The sequence below is a fragment of the Panicum virgatum genome, chromosome 9K (assembly GCF_016808335.1).
Source record: "Panicum virgatum strain AP13 chromosome 9K, P.virgatum_v5, whole genome shotgun sequence".
Lineage (NCBI taxonomy): Eukaryota > Viridiplantae > Streptophyta > Magnoliopsida > Poales > Poaceae > Panicum > Panicum virgatum.
Window position 1 is genome coordinate 15541552 of NC_053144.1, and position 24238 is coordinate 15565789.

Consider the following 24238-nt stretch of genomic DNA (forward strand, 5'->3'; position numbering starts at 1 on the left):
TCCTCCGGGAAGCTGGGCCTCGGCAGCTAGCAGTGCCTCATCCTCCTGTGCCACTCGGGCCTGTGCCTCAGGCGACAACTGTGCCATGGCAGCTCTCTCTGCCTATCTGCCTCTCCTCCGGTCCTGTGGTGCTGTCGGACGGTAAACTGGGAACCGGGGAGCCTCGTCCTGACGGTAGATTGCACTGACGGGTGGCTCAGCTGGCACGATCATAGAACAGATATAGCTGATCCAGTGAGCATACGGAAACTGCCTCACGACCCCCATCCCGTCAGTGATAACATCCTCGATCTCGGCCAAAATGAAGTCAACTATATCAAACGGCTCGTGAGTGAGGATGTGAAGTAGTAGCAGCTGCTGCAGGCCAGTAAACCCCTCTGGGTAGCCACTCCTCGGTAGCAAAGTCCTCCGGAGGGCCATGTGAACAGCGTACGCCTCTGGGGTCAGCAGGCTGGGGACTATGGCGTACGAAGCTGGGAACGGCTGGCGGAAGCACTGAGAGATCGCCTCGTGAGAAGGTGCAATCCCGCCAATCATGGCTCTGCGCGGTGGATCAGCATATCCGTATACCATCTCGTGTAGGGAGACGTCGACCAAGTCAACTCCAAGAATCCCTGCTAACGTCGCTCTCGACAGCCCAAAGACCTGTCCTCCAAAAACAAAGTGTACGGCTCTACGCTCGGGAGCTATCCAGGCTGTGGCATAGAAAACTCTGATCCAGTCCTCGATATATTTGTTCTGCTCTATCTGGAGTAACCTGGGCAGACCTCTGAAGTGAGCAAAATGCTCTCTGATGTCTGCTCCCCCTGCAGCTGTCCTCAGTGACACCCAGTCAAGCACTCTGTGTGAGAAGATCCTGTGGCCCCGCCTCTGGTAGGTCTCGTAGAAATTGGCCTGAAGAAGCGTCCAGAACCTACGGTCGACCCTACTGTCACGGGTCACGGGGAACCAGTCCTCCTCCCCGACACTCCACCTGAGCCTCTTGACCTTCGCCGCATTGGCCTTGGTCAAGTTCTGGAGCAGCACACCTGGCTCCAGACGCACAACAGTGTCCATACGGAACACTGCGCGCTCGGCTTCTAGGGCCTCGGCTCTACGAGCTGCTGCGGACCTGCGAGGCTCCTGTGGCTGGTGACCTCCTCGCGTCCTCGGTCCAGTGCGACGCTCGGTCGCTGGTGAAGACTCTCCTGCTCCTGCTGGGGACATCTGCCGAGTGCGGCCAGAACGTCGTAGAGTCGGAGACTCCTGTGTGCCCTGCCCCTGTGACTACTCAGACTGCTCTGCCTCTGAATCTGCATCTGACTCTGCAGCTGAATCTGAGTGATATGTCTCTGCTGCTGCCTCGGTTGTGGCTCTGGTGGCCCTGGCACCTCTGACTCGGCCCATACCTCGGCCTCTGCCCCTGCCCCTGGCTGGCGGATCTCTGATCGCGAACGGGCGAGCACGGCCTGACGCCTGCTCCTCGGCGGCCTTGGCCACCATCTCGGCCCTCTCGACCTCCCTCTCTGCGCGAGTCCGCTTGCGGACGGGCTTCTCAACAACCACCTCCTTTCCCTTCCTCTTCTCGCGACCCATCTCGATTAGGTAATTTGTCGAACACTTAGCGAGCGCTTGGTGAGAAGGCGCTGTGGCTGCGGCGTGGGGGTGCTACTGCGTGGATGGCGCGGAGCATGTGGCAGTGATGCGGCGCGGAGTAGCACGGCGGCTCTGGGCGGCGGAGGCGCGTGCGGGCGGCGCAGGTGGGCGGCGCAGGTGGCGCTGCAGTGGATGCGCGGCGGCGAGTATGGCGCGCGGCGGCGGTGGCTCGGGCTGGTGGCGTGCAGGCGAGCGGCAGTGTGAGCGTGGGTGAGCGGAGGCGCGGTGGCGTGACGGATCGAGCGACGGCGGCTGGAGTCGGGAAAAACAAGAGGAGAGAGGCAGGCGTCCGCGGGCAAGACACATAAAGATGGCAACGGGTAAAATCCACGCGGATATCAACTTCATAAACCCGTACCCACGTGCTAAAATCCGTGCCCGCGCCCGCGCCTGCAAGGATCGATGGACCAAGAGGGGGGTGAATTGGGCCTTTTTCAATTTCTAAAACAAAGTAAAGCAACCTTAACCTATACAATGCTAGTAAGGCACCAATTCACCAACCGGATAACTAAGCTACTTACACAAGCTAAGAGAGAAAAAAAGAGAAGTAAAGCCTAGCAAGGTAGAGCTAAGTTATGATCTCTAAGTCAAGCTCATGAATAAATTGCATGAAAGAAAATGCTTGAATAAAGAGAGTGGACAAGAGACAACCGGATTTTTTCCCGTGGTATCGATGTGTTGGCACACACCCCTAATCCACGTCGTGACACTCACAAAGAGTCTTGTCACCTCCCAAGTCACCGAGACGAGGGCGCTCACTAAGAGTCTCCGTTCACCATCCCGGCGTGGTGGAGATCAAGCCACGTACAATCTTCTTCTCCGGGCTCCCACAATCCTTGGCAAGCTCCGCGAGAAACACCTCGATCACCAAGATCGCCTAGGTGATGCCAATCACCAAGAGTAACAAGCTAAGGCCTTCACTTGAGCAAGAACCGATCACCAAGAACGGATGCACATAAGCTTCTCTCTACTCAAGTCCTTAATCTTGCTTCTTGATTGATTGAATGAACAAGTATGTGAAAGATGAAGCTCAAGGTGGCTCTTGACTATAGTATTGAGTGTATGGATGTTGCCTGGTGTCAAGAGTGGCAAAATGACCCATTGGAGGGGTATATATAGGCAGCTCACACGAATAGAGCCGTTGGAGAAAAGCTGCCAGAAAACTGCGTAGCGCCGGTTAATCCGACGTACCTCCAATAGTCATCGTCAGTTTAACCGATGAATGTAAACTGCCCCTTCTGAAAACTAGCCGTTACAACTTGGGCAGATTAACCGACGTATCATCGGTTTAACCGGTGAGTGTAGTTGTCCACTGATCAACTGAAAAACCAAGTCTCTGGACAACTGCACCGACGTTAACTCAAACCTATCGTCGGTTTAACCGGTGAGTACAACTTCTGAAGTCCTTGGAAAAACCATCTCACTGGTCAATTGCACCGACGTCCTATTTCAAACATCGTCGGTTTAACCGGTGTATAGAACTTGAAATACCCTGGAAAAACCAACTCTGGACTAATACACCGACGTTAAATTCAAACACATCGGTTTAACCGGTGTATTGACTTGTCCAGACTCTGCTGACTTCGTTTAACCGACGTATAGAAAATAGACGTCGTCGGTTAAACCGGTGTTAAAGACTTTTTCTGATTTTGCCTTTTCTGATTTGAGTCTTGAATGAAATCCAAATATTCTTGAGATTATAAGTTGAGAACCACTTATTTGAACTTCTAGAAACCTGAGTGACCATTGTGTGCATCCATTTTCAAATGACCATGTCCATGCTCAAGTTACTTAGCCTTAACCCCTCTTAATAGTGCGATCACTACAAAACTATAAAATCTATACTAACCTAAGTGTCCTTCTCAACCTTATGACACTTAGGACTAGAAAGATCCTTAGTCTTGCCATATAATTGATTTGAATACCGAGATCGCCTTTTTGAATAATGAAATTGAGGGGCCTCTTTTGACATATGACCAAATGAGCGATAATGATCTATTAAGCTGCACAAACTCATTAGTCACAATAATGGTTGTCATTAATCACCGAAACATACCTTGAGGGCCTAGATGCTTACAGCGCCCGCAACCCGCAACGGGTAGAAAATGATACCCGTACCCGCTATCCGCGGATACCCGCAAGTTTTAGAAAATCAAGCACACAAGCACATTTTAATAGCATGTAAATATTAATATGCACCTTTATATCTCAATATTAATAAATTATAACCTAATAATCAACACATCAACACCATTTATTTAAGGAAACAAATAAATTTTAGCAAATAATGAACTAGTCTCATACATAATACATCACAAAAGTCATTATTTGCGGGTTTGCGGGTTTGCGGATTCGGGTATCAATTTTTCAAACCCGTTTGAAGATATCCGTTGGGTTTAGAGTTGTACCCGCGCCCGTACCCGCGGGCACAAACTCAAACCCGAATCCGCGCCCGTCGGGTTTGGTATCCGCGGGTACGCGGATATTTCGTACCCGTTGCCATCCCTAAAGACACAAATATGACAGGTGGGCCCCGCGATTTTCTTTAACACCGGTCGATCCGACGCATAGGGTTTGAACGCCGGTTGATTGCGTCGGTTTAGTTGACCCGAGACTCCAGCAAAAATTCATCTGATCGCCGATTGATCCGACGTATTGCATTTTGAACTCACCGGTTAAACGCTGCTAACACCGGTTGATTGACAGGTCAGATCTGTGTTACGTTCACCGGTTGATCCGATGCTCCGAAATTTGTATACGCCAGTTGAATGCCTGGTTTGACTAAGCTGAGGCTGAAACTTAGTAAAGCCGGTTAAACCGATGGGTATAGATCCATTGAACGTCGGTTTAATCGGTGAACCCAAAAGCCCTTCACTCAACTCACTCTTCTATGCTAAGTCCAAAACTTATAAAAATTCAACTAAACTCAAGTTAATGGACTTGAATAGGCGACTTTACCCCTCAAAATACTTAGGATAGCACACTAGCTTAAATATTTTTCTTTTTGAATATAAGGAAAAGCCGCAAAGCGAGACAAAGCACCAAAAAAAATGTATGAGCCATGTCATAGGAATATTGAAGATAGAAAGCTTCAAACTCATCATGACATTGCTCACTAGGCAATAACGCACCTAACACTTTGCCCTTTTCACTTTTCATGAATTAAGATCTTGTATATGAAACAAGTCTCATTTTCATCAAGTGATCTCCTTTGTGACCCTTACGCATGCAATGATGGTGCAAACTACAACCACATGCGAAAGAAAGAATAAACATGAAGTGCACATCTATATGACAAGGAATGCATATCAAGAATTTAAGATCTACTTGTCAAGTTTGAACCCACGGGAAGCTTCTTCATGATGAGCCTTTCTACAAGCCTAGAGGAAAAACAAGTGGACCACCACCTCTAGCTAAACCCTTGCTCATCACTATCTTACCATGGTTAGACAAGTGTCCTATATGTATGCATTTTTCTATATGACATGGCAACTTATATGATGTTTGCCGCATCTAACACATTAAGCTCATTCCTTAGCCTAACAAAAGTATTCTCGTCTAAAGGTTTTGTGAAAATATCTGCCAATTGCTCCTCGGATCTCACACCTTGAAGAGATATGTCTCCTTTGGCTTCGTGATCACGCAAGAAGTGATGGTGAATATCAATGTGCTTTGTGCGAGAGTGTTGAACCGGATTCTTGGCAATTTTTACGGCACTTTCATTGTCACAAAGGAGTGTGATCCTATCTAGTTTCACACCAAAGTCCAAAAGGGTTTGCTTCATATATAGGATTTGGTCACAACATGCACCGTCCTCTATATATTCCGCTTCCACGGTGGACAAAGCCACGGAATTTTGCTTCTTACTCGACCAAGAAACTAGAGAACGCCCAAGCAAGTGGCAACCCCCGGAGGTACTCTTGCGATCCACACGACTTCCGGCAAAATCCGAATCCGAGTATCCCAAGAGATCTAAACTAGCGCCTTTAGGGTACCACAATCCTATGCTAGGGGTGTGCTTGAGATACCGAAGGATCCTATTCACAGCCGAGAGGTGTGATTCCTTTGGGTTAGCTTGAAAGCGGGCACACAAGCACACACTAAACATTATATCGGGCCTAGATGCGGTAAGGTAAAGCAAAGACCCTATCATAGAACGATAGAGGGATTGATCAACCGGTTTACCGTCCACATCCAAGTCGAGATGCCCATTGGTTGTAATGGGTGTCTTGATTGGCTTGCACTCATCCATCTTGAACTTCTTCAAGATATCTTTAGTATACTTTTCTTGATGGATGAATGTCCCTTCCTTCATTTGTTTGACTTGAAAACCAAGGAAGAAGGTCAATTCGCCAATCATAGACATCTCGAATTCGCTAGACATCATGGTAGCAAACTCATGGCTTAGTGAATCATTAGTTGAGCCAAAAATAATATCGTCAACATAAATTTGACAAATGAAAAGATCCCCGTTGACGTCTTTTGTGAACAATGTGGTGTCCACCCTCCCGATCTTGAAGCCTTGCATGATTAGGAAGTCACGAAGCCTCTCATACCAAGCCCTTGGAGCTTGTTTGAGCCCATAGAGTGCCTTGTGCAACCTATAAACATGGTTAGGATTCCTCGGATCTTCAAACCCGGGAGGTTGATCAACATAAACAAGTTCGTTAATAACGCCATTTAAGAAAGCACTTTTCACATCCATTTGATATAACTTGATGTTATGATGTGAAGAGTAAGCAAAAAGGATGCGGATAGCTTCAAGTCTTGCGACCGGAGCAAAAGCTTCACCAAAATCCAAACCTTCAACTTGAGAAAACCCTTTTGCCACAAGTCTTGCTTTGTTGCGTATCACCACCCCATGTTCATCTTGCTTGTTTCGAAAGACCCACTTGGTGCCGATGATGTTCTTGTCTTTCGGAGGAGCTTCGAGGACCCAAACTTCATTGCGGGTGAAGTTGTTCAATTCTTCTTGCATGGCTATCACCCAATCCGAGTCCTCAAGTGCTTCCTCTATGCTAGTGGGTTCAAAACAAGAGACAAACGAGTAATATTCGCAAAATGAAGCATGCTTAGAGCGAGTTCTTACTCCCTTGGAAGGACTACTAATGATTTGTCTAATTGGATGATCCTTGGAGATGCGACCATGCTTCACTAGCGGTACTTGCGTGGATGCTTGTTGGGGTGGATCATGGGTGACTTGTGCTTGTGGTGGAACACTTTGCTTTTCTTGTTTTTGGACTTGGGGTGTTGGCATTGGCACATTTTCTTGAGGTTGTGGATCATCTTTGTCTTGATCTTCATCCACTTGGGGTGCCGTAGAGATGCTTGGTGTAGATGAGGAAGGTCCTCCCCCTTGATCATTGCCTTCATGCACCTCTTCCGGCTTGATATCCCCAATGGACATCTTCTTCAAAGCTTCTTCAATTTCCTCATCACCTACATTGTCATAGCCAACAACCTCCTCTTGGGAGCCATTAGTTTCATCAAACTCCACATCACATGTTTCTTCAACTAACCCGGAGGTTTGATGGAATACTCTATATGCTTTAGAGTTTGATGCATAACCAAGAAAGAAACCTTCATCACATCTACTTTCAAATTTACCGAGCCTTTTCTTCTTATAAATGAAGCATTTGCAACCAAAGACTCGAAAGTAGGATATATTTGGTTTCTTCCCGGTGATGAGCTCATATGGAGTTTTCTTGAGGAGTCGGTGAGGATACACTCGGTTGGATCCATGACACGCCGTGTTGATTGCTTCCGCCCAAAACTTCTCGGACGTGCCATAATCATCCAACATTGCTCTTGCTAGGGTGATGAGTGTCTTGTTCTTTCTTTCCACAACTCCATTTTGTTGAGACGTGTAGATGGCGGAGAACTCATGCTTGATGCCCTCTTCATCGCACCATTCTTCAATCTTCATATTCTTGAACTCGGTGCCGTTGTCACTCCGGATCTTCACTATTGGGGAGTTGTACTCCCTTTGAGCTCTTCTTGCAAATGTCTTGAAGATTTCCGGAGTTTCACCCTTATCGCCTAGAAACATGACCCAAGTATAACGTGAAAAATCATCAACGATTACTAGGCAATAGAGGTTACCACCAATGCTCTTGTATGTAGTTGGACCAAAGAGATCCATGTGTAGTAGCTCGAGCGGCTTGGAGGTAGACAACATCGTCTTGATGGGATGATGTGATGCAACTTGCTTCCCGGCTTGGCATGCTTTGCATAACTTGTTCTTGTCAAAAGTGACATCCTTCAAGCCAGTGATCATCCCTCTCTTGTGGGCTTTCTTGAGGTTGCTCATGCCGATATGAGCAATTCTTCTATGCCAAAGCCACCCAAGAGACGACTTGGTGAAGAGGCATGTCATGGAGCTGGTTTGCTTTGAAGAGAAATCCACCAAATAAATATTGCCATGCCTAAACCCCATGAATACCAATGACTTGTCTTCTTCATGAGTTACTACAACACCATTCTTGTCAAAGGTACACGTTAGTCCAAGATCACATAATTGAGCAATAGAAATAAGATTAAAACTAAGAGATTCTATAAACAAGACATTTGAAATAGATAAATCTTTGGAGATTGCTATTCTACCCAAACTTAAAACTTTTTCCCTTGAGTTATCACCATAGGTGACATGTTCATGATCGTCGGGGTCTTCAAGAGAGGTGAACATGCTATCATTGCCGGTCATGTGTTGGGAGCAACCGCTATCAAGTACCCAATGTTTTCCACCGGCTTTGTAGTTCACCTACACACATGAGAATCATTGTTGAGTTTTTGGAACCCAAGCAAGCTTTGGGCCTTGCACATGTGTGACAAGACTTTTGGGAACCCAAAGTTGCTTGGGGAGCTTCTTCTTTGAATCCTTAGTGAGTTTGCCAATGAATTTAGCCTTCACCTTGCCCTTCACTTTACTCAAGAGAAAATGGTTATTTTGAAACATTGATGAGTAATTCTTGGGTAAATTAGAAAGAGGACGTGATGGTAAAGTGCACTCCCTAGTGTGGTGCCCGGTGACTTGGCAATGTTGGCAATATGAACCAACTTCCTTGATGAAGCTAGTCTTGATCTCCGGAGAAGGAGTAGTAGCTATGTTTGGCTCCGGAAATGAACCAAGACCTCTCTTGCCATAGTCACGGGCATTGTTGAAGAGAATCTCCTTGTGGATGTATTCTCCTCTTGAGAGCTTCTCCACACTACTCTTGAGGCTTGCCACTTGATCCATCAATTCCTTTTCCCTACAAGGTGCAAGCTCGGGCAAAGCATTAGTAGCATTTTCATTGATGAGTAGGTCATCACATGAAGTAGAAGCATTGACTTTTACCAAATTTTCATTGGTAGAGTTCTCAAGACTTGAGTCAATGGCTTCATAGGCAAATTCAAGTTCTTGATACTTGTGAGCTAACTCCCTATGCTCTTGTTTAAGTCTTTTGTGGCTCTCTTCAACTTGCTTAGCAAGTACAAGTGACTCATTGTGCTTTTTGAGCAAGTCATTGTACTTGCCAAGCAAATCGGAGTGGGCAAGCTCTAACTTGGCATGAGTGCTTTCAAGAACCTTGACTTTGCCCTTTTCCCTCTTGACAACGGATGTATACTCATTAATGAGGTTAGCAAACTCATTAGGGTTAAGCTCATCATCACTATCATCTTCACTCTCACATACCTTAGAGTTACCTTTGGCCATGAGGCACATTGGAGGTGGAGGTAGCGATGGTTCTTCATTTGTGAGGGTGATGGTGACGATATCTTCTTCATCATCGCTTGACTCTTTGCTTGATGAGACATCGGTCACCCATTCTTATTTTTCTACCAAGAAGCTTCTCTTGGTGTTGCCCTTTTTCTTTGGGAAGAGCTTGGTCTTCTTGTCATGGCTCTTTTTCTTTCCAAGTTTCTTGTTTTTGTTCTTCCTTTCTTCTTCATCATCATCGCTTGAATCATGGCGATGCTTGGTCTTGTTATCCTTGTCTCTTTTGTCCGGCTTGGGGCAATTTGGACGGATGTGACTTTTTTCTCCACAATTGTAGTAAATTTTGTTCTTGACATCCATTGGCCGGAACATTCTTCTTTTAGAGTCAAAGTTGAAACCCTTCTTATTGATCTTATCATTCAAGCGTGTGAACTTTCTCATCATGAGAGCAAGTTCTCCATCATCTTCAACATCGGATGAGCTTTCATGATGATCATCTTCTTCATTGTTTGAGCTTGATTCTTGCTTGATCATCTTGAGCTTGCGGGATTTGGTTGCCTTGGTCTTTAGAGCAATTGATTTGCTTGAAGTTGGCTCTTCGGACATACGAAGGATACCCATTTCATGAGCGCGAATTTCGCCCACAAGTTCTCCCACTTCCATTGTGTCAAGATTCTCTTTTTGAAGCATTGCATTGATGATGTTGTACTTGGGGTTCGGGAGGAGCATGAGAATCTTGCGATTGATGGAGCCACTGTCAATTTTGGATATTTTAAGTGCATTAATGTCCTTGACAATGACATTCACGCGAGAATACATATCATTGCAATTTTCATGAGCTAGCATTTTAAAGGAATCATACTTAGCTCTAAACAAGTGATATTTTTGCTCACGAACTTTAGTGGAGCCTTCATGAATTTCAATGAGCTCATTCCAAATATCACTTGCTAAGTCCATGCCATTAACTCTAGCAAAGACTTCCTCACTAATGGCTTCGAAAATTGCATTTCTAGCCTTGGCATTCCATTTTAATTGTTCCGAGGTGGGAGTTCCGGTGAACCCGGTCTTTGTTGCCAACCACACTTCGGGGGCAATCGCATCAAGGTATGCGGCCATGCGAACTTTCCAATAAGCAAAGTTCTTGCCCTCGAAGTGAGGAGGCGAACCACCCATCTTGGCCATAGCTCTAGGCGGTGAAGCCTAATGATCCAAATGAGCAACGAAGCTCTGATACCAATTGAAAGGATCGATGGACCAAGAGGGGGGTGAATTGAGCCTTTTTCAATTTCTAAAACACAATAAAAGCAACCTTAACCTATGCAAGCTAGTAAGGCACCAATTCACCAACCGGATAACTAAGCTACCTACACAAGCTATGAGAGATATAACGAGAAGTAAAGCCTAGCAAGGTAGAGCTAAGTAATGATCTCTAAGTCAAGTACATGAATAAATTGCATGAAAGAAAATGCTTGAATAAAGAGAGTGGACAAGAGACGACCGAATTTTTTTCCCGTGGTATCGATGTGTTGGCACACACCCCTAATCCACGTTGTGACACTCAAAAAGAGTTTTGTCACCTCCCATGTCACCGAGACGTGGGTGCTCACTAAGAGTCTCCGTTTACCATCCCGGCGTGGTGGAGATCAAGCCACGTACAATCTTCTTCTCCGGGCTCCCACAATCCTTGGCAAGCTCCGCGAGAAACACCTCGATCACCAAGATCGCCTAGGTGATGTCAATCACCAAGAGTAACAAGCTAGGGCCTTCACTTGAGCAAGAACCGATCACCAAGAACGGATGCACACAAGCTTCTCTCTACTCAAGTCCTTAGCCTTGCTTCTTGAATGATTGAATGATCAATTTGATGGAAGATGAAGCTCAAGGTGGCTCTTGACTATTGTATAAGTGTATGGATGTTGCCTGGTGTCAAGAAGTAGCAAAATGACCCATTGGAGGGGTATATATAGGCAGCTCACACAAATAGAGCCGTTGGAGAAAAGCTGCCAGAAAACTGCGTAGCGTCGGTTAATCCGACGATCCTCCAATAGCCAGCGTCGGTTTAACCGATGAATGAAAACTGCCCCTTCTGAAAACTAGCCGTTACAACTTAGGCAGATTAACCGACGTATCATCGGTTTAACCGGTGAGTGTAGTTGTCCACTGATCAACTGAAAAACTAAGTCTCTGGACAACTGCACCGACGTTAACTCAAAACCATCGTCGGTTTAACCGGTGAGAACAACTTCAGAAATCCCTGAAAAAACCATCTCACTGGTCAATTGCACCGACGTCTCAATTCAAACAGTGTCGGTTTAACCGGTGTATAGAACCTTGAAACACCCTGGAAAAAACCAACTCTGGACTAATGCACCGACGTTAAATTCAAACACGTCGGTTTAACCGGTGTGTTGACTTGTCCAGACTCTGCTGACTTCGTTTAACCGACGTAGAGAAGAATGTAAGCGTCGGTTAAACCGGTGTTAAAGACTTTTTCTGATTTTACCTTTTCTGATTTGAGTCTTGAATGAAATCCAAATGTTCTTGAGATATGAGTTGAGAACCACTTATTTAAACTTCTAGGAACCTGAGTGACCATAGTGTGCATCCATTTTTGATTGACCATGTCCATGCTCAAGTTACTTGGCCTTAACCCCTCTTAATAGTGCGATCACTACAAAACTATAAAACCTATACTAACCTAAGTGTCCTTCTCAACCTTATGACACTTAGGACTAGGAAGATCCTTAGTCTTGACATATATATGAGTTGAATACCGAGATCGCCTTTTTGAATAATGGAATTGAGGGGCCTCTTTTGACATATGACCAAATGAGCGATAATGAACTATTAAGCTGCACCAACTCATTAGTCACAATAATTGTTGTCATTAATCACCGAAACATACCTTGAGGGTCTAGATGCTTACACCCGTACGTAGGATATCCTTCAACGGCATACTTCGCAGGACATTCTTGTAGCGGCATCTCTTTTTTTGGCACAGGTAGCCAAAGACTTTTTGCCTAGGTATATGAGTAGCGGTCTAGTCTTAGGATTAACAGACATTAGTGTGTCAGGTTTCTTGTCAAACTTTTATAGGTTGTGTGCCCTTCCGACATAGGCCGGGAAATTTTCAAGACGATGTATTACCTCGATGTATTCTTCTTGAAATAAATAAAGTTTTCCTTTTCCAAAAAAAATAGCCTATAGATCAGACCATCTCGATATAATTTCTCAAGTTCAGTGCAAGAGATGAGAGATTATTTGAGTAAATCTTACTTGGTACATGAGTTTTTACATAATTGCTTGTAAAATATATTCATGAGAAGAGAATTCTATTTCATATTTTTGCCGTTTACTGTCAACTTTAAATAAAGTGATAAGTAATCCTCAGGACAAACATGACCCCTCGATCTTATCAAAATAAAACTGATATACGAAAAATTGTATTAAATATAAGTACTCTCGAGACAAGTTTTCTGTTGGAAAAAAAAGGTCCATCGGAAGTGCACTGTTGCTTTCAGGGTTGAGAGCATCAGCTTTTGGAGACATATGGGAGAAATTAAAGTTACCTCCAATAACCTGCTATCTGTGTTAGAAAAGTTACCCCCCATGATGTTAGCCCCTAGAGGAAAAGGACTACACCTATAACCCAGGAGAGAAAAACAGAGTTACAACTGAAAACGGCGTGCATATATTATAGTTTTTTTTTCTATTAAGGCTGGGTCTAATACCAGCAGTAATGGAAATCCAAAGTAACATGGTTTCAGATTATCAAGTCTTGGTTTAGACTAGGGTGCCTCCCAAGTTCCTAGTACATTTTTAATTGTTTCGAAAAGCTGCTTTTCTGCATTAGGTTTTGCCATCTGATTTGAACTGGAGACCAAATCAGCAGGTTCCTTTTGGCGATACTTCTCCAGTAATTTGCAGTGCAAAAATGTGGATGTAGCAGTCAGGCGTCGTTCTAAAGAGTGAAAGACAAGAAAACCATCTGGTGTTGTATAATGGTATCTTGGAAAATTGAAATATAAACCTTCGTCTCACTACATTTATCATTCATAAAGCAAGACCGCCCTACGGCATTGTGTTGTAGTAAAAAGACTTCCTCAGACATATCGAGAAAATCCTCAAACCCCGCCCCACCCAAACAGCAGCACCACAGTCATTGTGAGGCGGTCCTTTGGAGTGGGATGGCAAGAGATTTTTTTTTTCAACATGCAGATAAACCACGCCACCCCCGGCCATCAAACTCGCCCCGGCCGGGGATGAACCTGAGCCGGGGTGCCGAGCGCCTGGACAGACCAACTGGTCTACCGACGCTAGCCACATTTATCATTCATGTCAACAAAGAAACTCGCCCAGAAGTGTCACTAGGCGAGGCTCAAATCCTATGCTTAGTGCCATGTGCAGCAGGATGTAAGATAAGATCGTTCTCTTTGAAGCGAGCTAGAACGTCTTTTTGGATCCAACAGCTGCAAATCCGTTGCTTTTGCTGATGAAAAATCTAAGTCCTTCATATAACCCCCGGCCCTTTTGTTAAAAAAAAACAAGAAGATGAAAAGAGAGGATGAAGTGCCTTCAATGTTGGGGAACAAGTCCCTTCATTCCCTCACTTGGCCACCACAACTAATCCCAGGAAATTAAAACCTGGGCTCAAAGCTGCCTCCCAGCCAAAACGGACTTGTGCTGTGTTTAGTTCATCTCAATTCCTCCAAACTTTCCATCACATCGAAATATTAAATATAGCAAATGGCCCATGCATGGAGTACTAAATGTAGGTAAATAAAAAAACTAATTGCATAGTTTTGATGTATGTTGCGAGACGAATCTTTTGAGCCTAGTTAGTCTATGGTAGGACAATATTTATCACATACAAATGAAAAATGCTACAATACTTTTCGCAAACACTTTTGGTATTTTTTTTACAACTAAACACAACTTTGCTTCGAGTCCTCTCTGCTCCTCGAGGCCAGTCAGTTTGCTGTGCGTGCTTGGACACCGAAGACGCAGACGCAGACGCAGACGCAGACGCAGGGTTGGATTGAAACCGGCTAGACTTTGGAGGCATGTGCAACCACCTTTAAATGCCTTGGTCGTCGGTCACAGTGCACCGACGAGACCGCTCACTCTGAACTCACCAAGAATGAATTTTTGCACCATCAGCTCTGCCTGGAATCCTTTAACTGCAAGAAACAATATGCATCATCACGCATGGGTATAGACTGACAGTGTGCTCGTCAGGCTGTGTTTAGTTGGCGAAAAAATTTTGAGTTCTCAAGCAGCCTGCTGCTCCCATCACGGGTTCTCGGCTCTGTGCCGTTTCCCAGTCTCAAATCTGATCGATCGATCTATGGATCTTGATCTGCACTCTGAACTTCCATGATGTTTCATTTGGGCAGGTGCCACTTGTGTTCTCTGATCTGCGCTCTGAACTTCCATCGATCGATCGCTAGCATCCCCCCATCGTTGGATCAGGTGCCACTTGTCAGATTCAGGGATGAATGGTGCGTCAGAGTGAATTGTTTACAGTCGCTTTCGGACCGGGGAACTTTGAATTCCTGATTCCCGCGCGCTTCTCAGATGTGCCTCTAAAATTTTTTAGAACAGTTTGACAAAGCGCGTAACTGTCAACAAAAGCAGCAAAATAATAATAACTCAAAGTACTGACTTGTAACCAAACTTATATCGAACCTTGGAGCCTTGAAACTAGACAGGTATGCAGTATGTAACCCAAACCACAGACCTCTCTTCCTAAGACAAGAATCACCACCTGTGGCCTCGAAAAATCCCCTCTCGAACCAAAGGAAAGCCTCGCCGACGGCGACGGGAGTCGATTGAGCTAGAATCGCAGAGGATTAGACTACAATAATTGTTCAGAGATAGGGGTGGGCATTCGGTCTATTCGGGTATTTCGGTTCGGTCTATTCGGGTTTTGCGAATTTCGGATTTCAAAAAAATGAGAACCGAAATTTTAAAGACAAAATTAGGAACCGAACCCGAATAGACCGAATATTTCGGTTCGGTCTATTCGGTCCACCGAATTAACCGAATAATAAACACACCCTCATCTTCCATCAAAATATATGCAATGAATAGTTAAATAGAAGTACGAGTAATAGCGATAAGTAACTATGAAAAAATAGCATAATGAAATAGACATACAAATATTAAGATGAGATAACAACTATTAGCTAATAAGTTCAAAAATCACATAAGATATCATGGCATACCAAGAGTTTGAATGAATTTCGGGTTATTCGATCTATTCGGGTTTTGGAGGCTAGGAACCGAACCCTAACCCGTACCCCGAATTAAACCATAAGTGTGGACCGAACCCGAACCCGAGAACCCGAATAGACCGACATTTCGGTCTATTCGGTTCGGTTCGGTTCGGTTTGGTTTTTTCGGGTTTTAAATGCCCACCCCTATTCAGAGAAATATCATCATCCCTTTCTTGTTCCCCCTACCCCCCACCCCCTTCCGGTCTCGCTTTCAACAAGCTCGGACAAAACGAAGGGATTTTTCAGGCACGATTCCCCGGCTGTCCGTTTTTGCCCGAATCACGCCGGCATAAACTACGAGCCTACAGCAGCAGGTTGTAACATCGGGTGTGTTTAGATCCCACAAAATTTCCAAAATTTCCAAACTTTTCATCATATCTCCTGTCACATCGAAACATTAAATATAGTAAATGACCCATGCATGGAGTACTAAATGTAGTTAAATAAAAAAACTAATTACATAGTTTTGATGTACGCTGCGAGACGAATCTTTTGAGCCTAGTTAGGTTATGGTAGAACAATATTTACCATAAACAAACGAAAAATACTACAGTGTGCTACAGTTACCGATGTGACTTTTTCTCCCACTTTTTCTCCGTCTAAACACAGCCATCGATGGGTACCAACAAAAAAGATTGTTCACAATGCAAGCGTGGTCCCTGTGCTGATCTACACTACTCCTGGGGTCCTTTCTTCATCTGCCGGCCGTCCGAGGGCATCTCCCTGCTGTATATTCAACTGCCGCTGTCCGGCCACGCAGCATGTACGTGTAGTGTAGGCGTGACCACTGACCGCCAGCGTCTGCGCGCTGCATCAGATCCCCGCGACTGTATCAGAGTAGCCGCTGTTTTTCCTGCACACTGTTCGCATCTGAATATGCCTGCCTGCCTGCCTGCCCCGGCTAGCCTGATGATGCTGGAGATCGATCGCTACAGGATCCGGCCGATCTTCTACTACGATCCAGTCCTTTGCCTCACGATTTCACCGTAGTGGTCGTGGAAAATTATGAAACAATACTGGTGGTGTACTGGATGGGTTGAGTAATACTGCGTCATGCTTTGTTGCTAGCGTTGCCCATACCTTTGGTCAGCAGTCACATGGCATGAGGATAGGCAGCTTGAGCTGTACTGGATCTAGGTGATTATTTCCTACTGACAGTGTATAGACACGAGTAATTGGCGATGCGGTAGGGCGGCATCGGGTGATTAATGCCTGGATTTTTCCTGGATTAACTATATAGACTTGATGCATCTGGACCAGTAGTTAACTTGCTGGATCTGAAAAACGTCCTTTGGTAGGAGTGATTGCTGGTTTGATTTGTGGAGAGTAAGATCGTATTTCTGTCACTAGATCCTCATTGGTGCCAAAACTTTTGACTGATCCCAAGATGCAACTGAAGACTCCAGGTCACTATTAGTTTTATTTTCTCAGATCAACTTGACCTGTAGAGCACTTGAAAACAAATGATCAGCGATCGTATTTCACATTAATAACTTGACCTGCCATCACTTACTGTTACGTGCTTAGCATTTTTTTTATATACAGTAGTATATGACACTTAATTTATGGTTGGACATGTGTTCAAAATTGTGAAATGATAATCAGCTAACAGTTCTGTATAAAAAGGGCTTGACCAATGCATTGAAAATAACTACAAGTAATAACAAAATAGACTTAAATCTAACCCATGCTACCAATGGCGAGTGGAAAGAACTTAAACTGTGTAGACCGCAGTAAAGAGATGGGCATGAATCGAACATTGACCCACACTAGTTCAACTTAATTAACTATTTTTTTCCAAATTGAGTAGCTTGGACTAAAACTATTAGATAATCAAGTTGAACTAGGTGGATCCATGGATCCTGCTTTGGAGTGGTGTGGATGGCTTCTGCTATACACACTTTGTTCTCTGTTTCACAGTTAAAATTGATCATCAATGCTCTATCTAATCTTGCACAATTCCATAGCATCATTAGAGCATGTTTGGAACAGAAAAATGCAGTTTAGTTCCATGTCCTAATAGACCTACAAGTCATCAACAAATGCATCTGCGCCGAATCCAAATCCATGTCGTCGTCTCCGTTGTTCCGAGATGGAGCTGCCCATCATTGGGCTCGCCGATGCTACGATTTCTTTTTTTGAAGGTTAAAGCAGGAGCACTGCTATTTCATTTAAGGAGAAGAAACATGCTGGTTTAATACAAGACCGATATTACATAAAACAAAGGAAACTCAACCCACAGAAATACCGAAGCTAGTAAACGAAGTAAAATACTAATCATGAGTGAAAGTGAGCTCAGGCCCGCCGCAAGCAAGCCGTCTAACCACCGATGCTACGATTTCAAGTACCTCGAAGTCAGAGGTGTGCAGAAGCGGACATGGCACCGCCCGGTCAAGCCCGGTGATTGGAGCCCCGGACTCCGAGCCCCATCGGTTCAGTCAAGCCAGCTCGCCTGCACTGACTATGGCGTTGGCGGCCCCACCCTGACGACATGAATTCAGTCGAAAGCGGAACCAACAAGCGCCTCGAGGTCATTGAGGCCCTATAACAAACCGTAAACCCAAACCCCGTGAATTAAAAAAAAATGTCACATCGAATATTTCGACACATACATGAAGTATTAAATGAAGTCTATTTACAAATTTTTTTACATAAATGGGCTGTAAATTGTGAGACGAATCTAATGAGCCTACCTAATTCATGATTTGCAACAATAATGCTACAATCCGCTAATTATGAATTAATCATGAATTAATTAGCATCATTAGATTCGTCTCGCGATTTACAATACATCTGTGTAAAAAGTTTTATAAATAGACTTCATTTAGTACTTCAAATTAGACAGATTGCATCGCAAAATATTTTTTGCAAAACATCTGAACAAAGCCTGACAAGAAAAAAAATGTCGACCGATTCGACGAGTAGAGTGGACAGTGAAGTGAGGGAGCAGAGAGAGAGACTTAAATAGAGGGTGCTCAGCTCGAGCGGCAGCCACCTTGCTCGGCTCCCACCTCCTCCGAGCTTCCATTTCCGGCGGCCGGAATCAGATGGCTCCGGCGGCCTGATTCCGGCGTGGCGAGAAAGGATGAACAGTGGAAACAGTGAACTGATAATGGGGGAGGCAGAGGAGGACCGCGCGGCCGGCTGCTCCTTCTCGCTCATGTGCCTGGAGGACGGCGCCGACCTCGGCGGCGGCGTCGACGACGGGAAGCTGCTCCTGCTGTACGGGGAAGCTGAGGAAGAGGAAGAGGAGTACATGGGCCACCTCGTGTCCAAGGAGAGCAGCTTCTGCAGCTCGCCTTCCCCGTCCTCGTCCCCTGCCTCCTCCTCTGACGCCGGCGCCGAGTCGCCGCCGTCGCCGGTGCCCTCCTCCGAGGACTGGTTCCGGCGCGCGCGCCGGGACACCGTCAAGTGGATCATCGAGGTGAATGAATGGTCAAGCACAAGTTTCCATGCATCTTTCACCTACCTCCATTCATTTCTTGATGCGAAAGAGCTTCGAGCTTGCTTGCTTGCTCCCATCTATCGCTTTCTTGAGCTTTGATTTTGACCCGCCGCCGCCATTGCAGACTCGAGCTTGCTTCGGCTTCTCCCACCGCACGGCGTACCTGGCCGTCTCCTACTTCGACCGCTTCTGCCTCCACCGCTGCTTCGACGTAACCAACCATCCGTGTCGATCAGTCGCAATCTCCTCTGTTTTTTCCCACCGGGACTGACGACCGCGACTGCAGAGGTCGGTGATGCCGTGGGCGGCGCGGCTCCTGGCGGTGGCGTGCGTGTCGCTGGCGGCGAAGATGGAGGAGTACCGCGCGCCGGCGCTGCCGGAGTTCCGCGCCGACGACGAGTACGACTTCAGCTGCGACTCCATCCGGCGGATGGAGCTGCTGGTGCTGTCCACGCTGGGGTGGCGTATGGGCGGCGTCACCCCCTTCGACTACCTCCCCTGCCTCTCCTCCAGGCTACGCCGCGGCGGCGGCGCCGGCGGCGGTCTCGCCGCTGCCAAGGCCCCCGCCCTCATCTTCACAACAGCCGAAGGTTAGTTTTTTTTTTCTGCAACCGCATCCTCCACATTCTTTCTTGGTGATGTCTGAAAATCTGCGGCTGCAGCTGCGAGCGTGCTCGACTACCGGCCGTCCACCGTGGCCGTCGCCGCCGTTCTGGCGGCTAGCCATGGTGGCGCTTTGTCAAAGGAGGCGCTGGAGTCGAAGATGAGCAGCATCTCCCCATCCTGCCTGGTTGACAAGGTCAGTGCAAGCCCAGCACCTGCTCGTCACTATACTATACTGCTCTGTATGTATGTTCCCGACACGTCTCCACGGAACCAAGTTTTGTAGCAACGATCCTGATCGTTTTCTTTTTCTTCCGGTGATCAGGAGGACGTGCGCGCCTGCCACAGCCTGATGCTGAGCGCGAGCGAGAACTCGCCGGCGGCCAAGAGGCCGCCGCCGTCGCCATGCAGCCCCGGCTCGATCGGCGCCGGCGGCAGCACGTACGAGCCCGTGACCGTCGACGCGGCCTCCTCCCCGTTCGCGGCAGCGGCGAGGAGCAGCAACAAGAGGGCGCGGCTGCTCGAGCTGCCGGCCGTCGGCCGGTGAGGAGCGCCGCCGGGACGGGCACGTTTTTGTCAGCCGTCCTACGGTGGCAGCAGCTCCGATCGACGCAGCTAATTAATCATGTTCACGGATCTTAGTGTGTTTCCTTTAGTTCTTTGATCGCCGGTGGCGCTGCCAAATAAGCGGTGATTGGCAGCGCCGCCCGCCGTGTTGGATTGCCGATGTTCTTGTGTGAGGTTGATGAGATCGAGCGAGAGCGAGAGGATGAAGAAAAGGACAAAAAAACAGAGAAAGAAGAATGAAGAGGGTGGCGATGGCCGAGCTTGAGCTCCTTTCCCGAGGATAGGGGAGATGTCAAGAAAATCTCGAAGGTGTGAGCACATAATATAAGGTCCTGTTTAGTTCCCACCCATAAACACAAAATCGTAAATGCATTAAAGTAAAAAAGAATCTTGTTAATTTGAAGTACTAAATGAAGTCTATTTGTAAAAATTTTTGCATGGTTGGGCTGTAAATCGCGAGACGAATTTAACGAGCCAACTTAATCCATGATTTACAACAGTGATGCTACAGTAACCATCCGCTAATTATTGCTTAATCATGAATTAATTAGCATCATTAGATTCGTCTCGCGATTTACAACTCATCTGTGTAAAAAGTTTTATAAATAGACTTCATTTAGTACTTCAAATTTAAAAGATTTTTTCGAAAAAAATTTTGCGTTTACACCTCCCCTAAACTAAACACGGCCTAAAGCAGCAGCAGGAGGAGGAGCACTGGAGCAGCGCAAGGCTGTTGGACTTTGGCTGCTGGCCTGCTGCAGGCAGCTCTCCCTGCAGAGCTGCACGCTGCAGTCCACACCTCCCTGCTGATCGGAAGCCGCAGCGGCAGTAGGCCCGGTCGCCATTCCACCACCGTCCACCGGGCACTGGCTCATCCAGACATGGACGATATCTCCAATGGAGCGAGCGGTGACCGAGGGGTGGTTCCTCCTCGCAGGGTTGTACTACAAGCAAGCCCTCCCTTTTAGCACGTGAGATTCTCTTGCTCTTTGCTACTGGCCTACTGCTACTGAAGGCAGAGAGCCTTTGGATCGTGTTGCTGTAAACCCAAACCCTACATGTTGGTATTTGTGAGAATTGAGAACTTGAGATGCATGGTGATGAGGATAAGGATCCAGAGCGATTCTTGTGCAACCTGCATGCGTGGTCTGGTCTGGTCTGGTCACACCATCCTCCACTCTGCTTCTGGGGTCGTCTTCCCTCCCGGCTGATCGTGCTGCAGAGTGTAGGTGACCTTTTTTGTTTTCTGCTGCAACCTGGTTCTGCTCAGGGTTTTTTTACCGACCGGAACACGGTCCGGAAACCGCGGAAATCGGTCCGGACCGGTTCCGGTACCGGCCCAAATTTAAAATTCAAATTTGAATTCAAAAAATTCTAAAAAAACTTCAAGTTGCGACGAATCTAATTGTATCAAATTTTTTCAAATATTCATTCATTTAGTATACTTTGCAAGCATTTGAATTTAAACTAAAAAAATTGAATTTGGCCGGTTACCACTCAAACCGACTGGTTACCATTCAAACCAGACCGGTTTACCGGGCTAACCGGTAAAAACCGGTTGAACTGCCGTTTTGGTTTGAAATTTGAATTTGACCAGTTTTTTCGGTAACCGGTCAAACCGGTCCGGTTTACCGAAACCGAAGAGCGGCCGTTTCGTCGGACCGGTCGGTAAAAAAACCATGGTTCTGCCATGTTTGGTGATGCTACTGTTACAAGCGAGGCGAGCGTCGCAGTGCGGCATCCGGATGAGCAGTGGAGCGCCGAAGCTTTTTCCCCGTGTACTTTCGGCGGCCGTCGGGGGGACACGGCGCCCGCTCTCGTGGGGGCGACACGCGCGCACCCAGTGGAGGAGGATGCACTACTGTTCTACGGTCGGTCAGGTTGTTTCGGCATGGTAAGTGTACACCAACTAAAGAAAGTAATTAAAAGCAAATTTTCTTATTGCTTCTCCATCCATTTTTTGCGAAGATATCCAAAGCGATGACCTCTAACGCTTTGCTTGTCAAACAAACAGTCTCTCTTGATTCCTCATGCTGCAGTAGGGACCAAAATCGCAACCAATATGCTCATTTGAAAATAACTTGCATAAAAGAGGTAATCTGTTTTTAATACGTTTAGACATTACGCATATCTGGATGCATAAAGTTTCAATATATTGTTACTCCCTACCGTACAAGGTTTTATCACCCTGGATTCCTATCCTATAAACACACATGGTAATGAATTGCAAATGTATGTGAAATATAAAGTTCAATGTGAAGGAATGCAGAATGTAAAGGGGCTTTTGTTGCAAACTATCAGCGCGATAAACTTTCTGCCGAGGTATTAGAAACCCACGTTTCCCACATGTCGTCGCTAGAGCCCTGTCAATTTATAGATTTTTTAAATTAAGGGATGTCCCGGCCTTGAACACTCTCAACAGTCAAAAGCGTCAGTTTTGAGATAACTCACCGCATTCAAACTCCTCTGGTACATGTAAAAGCACCGTGCCCAAACACTCGCTTTTGCTGGCGCTGGTGCATGCACATGATTCTGCATTTCTGTTTTGTAGACGATGCATCTCCTCCTCGCAGTCGCATGACTGCAGGCGTACAGCACAGCTGCGGCGCGGGTCAAAAGCCTGACTGTCCTGAGCCCTGGCACTGAGGGGGTGTTTAGGGCGCGTTTAATTGCAAAACCAAAATTTTTTGGTTGTCACATCATCCCTTTGACCAGATGTCGGGAGAATTTTTCGGACACTACTTAAAAAACTAATTTCAGAACTCACTTGGAAACCGCGAGACGAATCTTTTGAGGCCTTTGACCGCATCATTAGCACATGTTGGTTACTGTAGCACTTATGGCTAATCATACACTAATTAGACTTAAAAGATTCGTCTCGTCATGTACATTCAAACTGTGTAATTAGTTTTGTTATTTTATTACATTTAGTGCTTCATACATGTGTTTAAAGGGGAGTTGAAAATTTTTGGGTGAAAATTTTTGGGAACTAAACGGGCCCTTAGCGAAAATTTTTGGATCAAAGGTCACATCGATTGTTTGATCAGATGTCGGGAAGATTTTTCGGGCACTAATTAAAAAATTAATTTCAGAACTCACTTGGAAACCACGAGACGAATCTTTTGAGGTCTTTGACCGCGTCATTAGTACATGTGGGTTACTGTATCACTTATGGCTAATCATACACTAATTAGACTTAAAAGATTCGTCTCGTCATGTTACATTTAGTATTTCATACATGTGTTTAAAGGGGAGGTGAAAATTTTTGGGTGAAAATTTTTGGAAACTAATTAAATGAAAATGAACAGCAGGGCATGGCGCCATGCGTCGAGCACGCAGGCTCTCTGTGTGCGCACTTCGCGGGCAGCTGGCAATCTGGCATCAGCAAGCGTTTTCGCAGTCGCAGCAGTGCCTGTGCCTAGATTTCTGGTCTGGAAGAAGAAGGGTAGCGCAAGAAAGAAAAGCGAGCCAACTGACGAAGACACGGACCGCTTTGTTTGATAACGAGTAGCAGTATTTTTCTCTTAGGGTGTGTTTAGTTCTCCCCTGTAAACACAAAAAAACCGTAAACACATTAAAGTGAAAACGAAGCTTGCTAATTTAAAGTACTAAATGAAGTCTATTTATAAAACTTTTTGCATGGATGGGCTGTAAATCGCGAGACGAATCTAATGAGCCTACTTAATTCATGATTGCAACAGTGATGCTACAGTAACCATTCACTAATTATTGATTAATCATGGATTAATTAGCATCATTAGATTCGTCTCGCGATTTACAACTCATCTGTGCAAAATTTTTTGTAAATAGACTTCATTTAATGCTTCAAATTGAGAAGATTCGAAACACAAATTTTTTTACATTTACACCCTACCGAATTAAATACGGCCTTACAAAATCAGTATCAACTATCCGCCATAGCCAGAGCGTAGCTGATGGCCTGCTGGGCGGCCCAGCCTGGCCTCGCAGGGCGCCACCACGTAGTACTCCGCACGCCCACTCTGTGCACGT

General features: G+C 45.9%; 1 protein-coding gene across 1 annotated transcript; it reads left to right on the forward strand.

Moving 5' to 3' along the window:
• Positions 1–18574: 18574 nt before the first annotated feature.
• LOC120650359 (cyclin-D5-1-like) lies at positions 18575–20574 on the forward strand. Its single transcript, XM_039927474.1, has 5 exons — positions 18575–19036; positions 19182–19268; positions 19344–19647; positions 19720–19856; positions 19986–20574. The coding sequence occupies exons 1-5, from the start codon at positions 18698–18700 to the stop codon at positions 20205–20207; spliced, it is 1089 nt and encodes a 362-aa protein (XP_039783408.1). The 5' UTR covers positions 18575–18697; the 3' UTR covers positions 20208–20574.
• The last annotated feature ends 3664 nt before the right edge of the window (positions 20575–24238 follow it).

Excerpts from the sequence above, each read along its gene's own strand:
- LOC120650359 (XM_039927474.1), top strand. The coding sequence starts at position 18,698 with ATGAACAGTGGAAACAGTGAACTGATAATGGGGGAGGCAGAGGAGGAC. Across the intron at positions 19,648-19,719 it reads CATCTTCACAACAGCCGAAG|CTGCGAGCGTGCTCGACTAC; the intron begins GTTAGTTTTTTT and ends CTGCGGCTGCAG. Across the intron at positions 19,857-19,985 it reads CATCCTGCCTGGTTGACAAG|GAGGACGTGCGCGCCTGCCA; the intron begins GTCAGTGCAAGC and ends TCCGGTGATCAG.